Source organism: Arachis stenosperma, chromosome 6 (genome assembly GCF_014773155.1).
Source record: "Arachis stenosperma cultivar V10309 chromosome 6, arast.V10309.gnm1.PFL2, whole genome shotgun sequence".
NCBI classification, from domain to species: Eukaryota; Viridiplantae; Streptophyta; class Magnoliopsida; order Fabales; family Fabaceae; genus Arachis; species Arachis stenosperma.
The window spans coordinates 91,091,651-91,097,632 of NC_080382.1; the positions used below are offsets into that span (position 1 = coordinate 91,091,651).

Below are 5,982 nucleotides of genomic sequence, written 5' to 3' on the forward strand. Positions count from 1 at the left end.
TTATTTATGTATAAATTTGGGAGGATTTATATAATATTAAAAAGAGGATATTGGCTAATTAATTCCATTTTAGGAGATTTTGGTAATTTAAATTTTTTAATTTATTTATCTATAAAATCCATATAATTTCATCACGTTTATTAATCACAAGTTTAATCACTCCGTGATAAGATTGAAATTATAATTTTAAATTGTTATGTTAAATTTTATTTTAATTATAATAATTTAATTAATAAAAAAATAACTTGTATGTGTTGTTTTTCTTTTCTTAATATAGTATTAATTGTATTAACTATAAAATAGTTATTTAATCTACTTTTTTCAATAAATCAGGCATATATACTCAATATGACCATAAATAATCTAGTAATACTTAAATCTACCAACAAAGTTTTATATGTTGGTTTACTGTGATGTAAGAAAAGTATCAAAATCAGCTCAAAATGAAGAACAAATTAATAGAGAATCCTAATGCGGAAAGTTTTGTAATAAACAATAAATAATTTAAACCTACTGAATAACAATTCAATGCTATCCTTTGATACCTACAAAATATATACATAAAACAACACTGTATCAATGTTTGTATATAAAATTATATGATTAACGTAATTTTAATGATAATTTTAATATTCTCAAACTATTAATGTACAATAAGAATTCATCATTAGTTCCTAGAATTTCTAAATTTTTTTTAAGTGATAGTAATAAATTTTAATAAATAAATAGATTTAGTAAGACATTTTGTTATTACCTTTTTATTATAGGCTCTCAAAAACTTCTCTATATACCACATTCATCGTGTAGTTATCTTCCAAGTGTCCATGATCTTGCAACAGCACTCGCAGACCATCTTTACTCGTTACCCTTGATAACGCAACATACAATTGACCATGGGTGAAAACTGGCCTTGGAAGGTAAATTCCAACTTTCGATAGAGTTTGTCCCTGGGACTTATTTATTGTCATTGCAAATGACATGATAATTGGGAATTGTCTTCTTTGAAACCTGACCGGCAATATTTCATTATTTGGAATTAGATTCAGTCTTGGGATAAGAACAATACTTCTAGCTTTGTTACCAGTTAAAGTCTTGCATTCTATCACATGATTTCCCATTCTTTTAACTTGCATCCTTGTTCCATTGCACAAACCATTAGTTTGGTTTATATTCCGCAGCAACATAACAGGAGCGCCAACCTTCAGAACCAACTTGTGTGGTGGTAGACCTGAACAATTTATTCCATTTAAAATCTCTGGCGAGAAAGCATCTAACTCAAATTTCATATTTCTATCTTCATCAAACACAGAGTCTGAACTTAAGTAGACTCTTTTTTGTCCAGGTAACCCTGTGATGAGAGAACTTTTGCGTGGTCTAGAATTTAGAATAAATTTCCGTTGCAAGTATAGCTTCTAAACCAACAAAAGTCTTTCATACAAATGTTTTGGTTGTCACAAGTAACAAACCCCTTTGAAATTGATAACCAAGTATTTAATCCTCGGGTCGTCTTCTCAAGGAATTGCAGGGAGGTATGTTCTTATTATTGGTTATGAAAAAGTGTGTTTTGGGGTTTTGGATTAAGGTAAAAATTTAGTTGAATGACAAGTAAAATAAAATAATAATAGCTGTAAAATAAACTCTTGGCAAGGTATGAGAAATTAGAAGTCCTATCCTAGTTATCCTTATCAATTGTGATGAGAATTGGATTTTTCTCCCACTTTGTTAACCTCTAACTATGAAGGTAAGTTAAGTGGATGAATTAATTCGAATCCTCAAGTCCCAGTCTTTCCTTGGGAAAAGTTGGAGTTATTGGATCTCGAATTAATTCTTGAAGAATTCCAATTTTCAGTCAACAATGAGTTTGATAACTCAAGAGTTACCAATTAATCAACCAAAGCCAAAAATATAGAAAGCTAAACTGAAATCATAAATATCTGGAATACCTCAAATTATATTGAATGAAAATGTCAATTCTAACACGGACAATATCCATAAGCCAATTGGGCAACATATACCAAACACAAATAAAAGCTTCAGAGTAAACAAAAATAGAAGAGAAAATAAATAGTAAAAGGAATATTGAACCTGTGATGAAGAAGTTGAAATCCTAATCCTAATCCTAATCCTAAGAGAGAGGAGAGAACCTCTCTCTCTAAAAACTAAATCTAAACCTAAAATTATGAATTATGAGAGCATAATCTCAAGTCTCCCTCATTCCTCCACTTTGCAGCCTTTAATCCGTATTTTCTGGGCTTGAAACTGGGCCGAAAATAGCCCAGGATTCGCTGTTTGCGAATTCTGCCACGCTGATTTTCGCAGATGCAATGCGTCCGCGTAGATGACGCGTTCGCGTCGCCTATCTGTATGACCACTATGACAAATTATATATCAAATCGAAGCCCCGAACGTTAGCTTTCCAACGCAAGTCAAACCTCTGTAGCTCAAGTTATGGTCATTTTAGTGCGAGAGGGTCAGGCTGACAACTTTGTAGTTTCTTCAACTTCTTGTATTCCTTCCACTTTTGCATGCTTCCTTTCCATCCTCTAAGCTATTCTTGCCCTGTAATCCCTGAAATCACTTAACACACATATCAAGGCATCTAATGGTAATAAGAGAGGATTAAATAAAAGTAAATAAAAGCCAAAGAAGCATGTTTTCAATCATAGAACAAATTATGGGAAGGAATTGTAAAACATGCAAATCATATGAATAAATGTATGAAAGATTGATAAAATCCACTCAATTAAGCACAAGATAAACCATAAAATAGTGGTTTATCAACCTCCCCACACTTAAACATTAGCATGTCCTCATGCTAAGCTCAAGAGAAGCTATAAAGGAGTGAAGATAAATGATAGAATGTATGAAATACAACCTATCTATATGAATGTAACTACATGCAAAATGTTTTTACCTACTTGGTTAAAAGTAAATAAGTTCTTCAAGACAAATATGAATTAAATTCCACTAATTCAAATCACAGAATAAAAAGCAAGTAAACTTATAAGAAGATAGCTAATGAAAGCAGGGAACATAGAATCAAGCATTGAACCCTCACTGGTAGTGTGGTTTATAGAACAAGAGGGGATTTAAAAAGCTCAAGGGGGCTAACAAGGGTGATGCAAAGGGTAGGCTAATTTGGGATAAGTGAGGAAAATTTCAAATGATGGCCTCAATCATATGCAAGCATGTAAATACACTAAATAATGGACATATAGATTGGAACAAAATCTAGATTGCAGTTATAGAGAAGGAAACACACAAGAATAAAATATTATGGTTAAATAATGTAACCATACAATTAAGCTCAAACCTTACAGGTTGTGTATTCTAGCTTTTACCTATGTTCCAAATAAAACTTCCAAACAAGTTTTTCAAAAAGTTTAATTCAAATTAGTGAAATGTTATAAAAATTTTCTTGAAAAAGAAAATATTACTTCAGCCAAGTAGTGATTAAATGCATAAAATCAAACAAACATGCAAATTCAACAATTAACAAATTAACATTGGTGTTGAGAAGGAACTAACTAACCCGCGAAGATCAGTATCGACCTCCCCACACTTAAAGATTGCACCGTCCTCGGTGCATGCTGAGATGTGCAGGTGGATAGGGGTTGTGGTTCCTCAGCTGGTGCTTTTTTTTTTGTTCCTTTCCTTGCCGGTGGTTTGGGAGTAGCTTTCTCTTTGCCTTTCTTAGTGGCCATTCTAAAAAAGGGAAGAGAAAGTAAATTAAATTCTAAGAGATAGAGCAAGGAAGAGGAATGAGTGAGTGATAGTCAATGCACGCTATAGATCAATGAAGGTTACACATGGTCATGACAACATGTGAAAAGTTCATCAAAGGGAATAGAATAAGTGCATGAAAGGGTAAGTAGATGCAGGATGTTTGTTGGCATGCCGGCAAGGGCATGAGTAGCATAGATCAAGCATCACTCCGTAACAAACTATCATGTTTGTATTGACAATTAAATTCAATTAATACAATAGTAGAGGGAATTTGTGAAAAGCAGGCATTGAATAATAGAATAGAATAATGTAGAAAAGTGCATGATACCATATGGGCTTTTTCACAAACACATAGCATGCATGGTAAATAATCCAATGAAAATAATAAATTGAACATGCAAGCAACCCTTTAAAAATATAATTGCCAAACAATTTTGCAATAATCCACAAGCATATAATGAGGAATAATGACTCAAATAAATTTCTAACACCATGTAAAAAGGAAAGAAGAAGAAAGAAAATATGGATAATGAAAAGAAAAAGAAAAGAAAAGAAAATAACATATAAAATAAGAAGAATGATAGAAAAGGAAGGAGGGAAGAAGAAAATAAAACCTTGTTAATGGAGGTGAGAGAGAGGGAGTGAAAGGTGAGATAGAAGGAAGAAATAAGGAGGGAAAAGAAAAATTAGGATTTGGAGAAGAGAAAGATAAGATATTTTGGCAATTTAGGTTGAGCTGTGCGGCGTAAGCGACGCGGCCGCGTAGGGCACGCGTTCGCATGATTGCGCTTTAATTCAGTTGACGCGGTCGCGTCGGTCACGCGGTCGCGTGACCCATGTTATGCTTCTGGCGCGAGTGCAGCCTTACGCCTGCACAACTCTCTGTTCGAATTTATATATTTGCCAAATTTGGGGTGACGCGATCGCGTGGGGCATGCGATCGCGTGAGTGGGCTTCAGAAAGGAATGACGCGGACACGTCGGCGAAGTGGTCGCGTGATAGGGATTGTGCGTCCAGCACCAATCCAGTACCATTCTCGCACAATAATTCGTTGTGCACCCTTTTTACGTCGAAAATCAGGGCACGCGGTCGCGTGGGAAGCCATTATTCTCATATGACGTGGACGCGTCAGCAACGCGGTTGCGTGGGACGATTTGTGCCACTGGCACGCCTCCAGCCACGCTCCAGCGTGACTCTCTGTTCGTTTTTATTTTCTCCCCTCTCCTTTCAACGCGGACGCGTCGCTGATGCGGTCGCGTCGCGTGCCTTTTTTTTAGAGAAATAAAAGTATGTAAATGCAGATGCAATGAATGTTATGCAAAATTCCAGGTTCAATCAAAACTCAAAAATAGACTAAAATTTAAACTGAAAAAGGAACGATCATACCATGGTGGGTTGTCTCCCACCTAGCACTTTTAGTTAAAGTCCTTAAGTTGGACATTTGGTGAGCTCCCTATTATGGTGGCTTGTGCTTGAATTCATCCAGGAATCTCCACCAATGTTTGGAGTTCCAGTAGCCTCCGGGGTCCCAAACTAGGCGCAGAAAGCCTTCAAGTAAGTTAAAGCAAGTGACAAGGCCCCAAGAGTGTTGATTTCTAGATTGAATTCCGGGGTCCCAAATCTTGCTTTTGCACCCGTCTTCTTGTTGAGCAATATTGTTCCAGCCGGGTGGCAAATAGTCTGAATTCTCACTGAAGCAGCCAGACAACTTCCTAGACCCATTTAGTTGAGCTCTACACCAACCTTTGCGTTTAAATGTTGAGCACACAACCATGTTAAACCTTGCAGGATAAATCTTATCACTGACCATCTTCTTCTTACCCTTAATGCCATAGAGAGCTCTAAGTTGACTATCCGTCTCCAGTAACCCATGTTCAAGTGGAATTAGAAAGCTAAGGGATATGAATTTTACCCACTTGAATGTTGTGAAGGATGATGGCAACTTAGGGGGAGGTGTTTCTAATGAACGTGCAAGCTCCACTCCCTTGTGCTCTTCTTTGACAACTACCACCTCGTTGCAAGCTTCTTCAATATCAACCTCTTCCTCTTGGTAGCTTTCTTCTGATTTAATTTCCTCTTCATTGTTCACCAAGGGAATGGGAGGTTGTGCTTTTTCTTCTTGAATCTCCATCTCTTGATCAACCTCTTCCAAGTCTTCAACCATAACATGCCTTGGGGATTGTACACCCTCCTCAACAGCAAATTCAAACTCCTTAGAAGAGGGTTCTGTGACTTGAGGTTCCCGTGGAGGTTCTG

At 36.0% G+C, this 5,982-nt stretch overlaps 1 protein-coding gene across 1 annotated transcript; it reads right to left on the minus strand.

Moving 5' to 3' along the window:
• Positions 1-761: 761 nt before the first annotated feature.
• On the minus strand, positions 762-1,286 carry LOC130934277 (uncharacterized). The gene has a single exon (XM_057863864.1). It carries the CDS (start codon positions 1,284-1,286, stop codon positions 762-764), a length of 525 nt encoding a protein of 174 aa, XP_057719847.1.
• Positions 1,287-5,982: the final 4,696 nt, after the last annotated feature.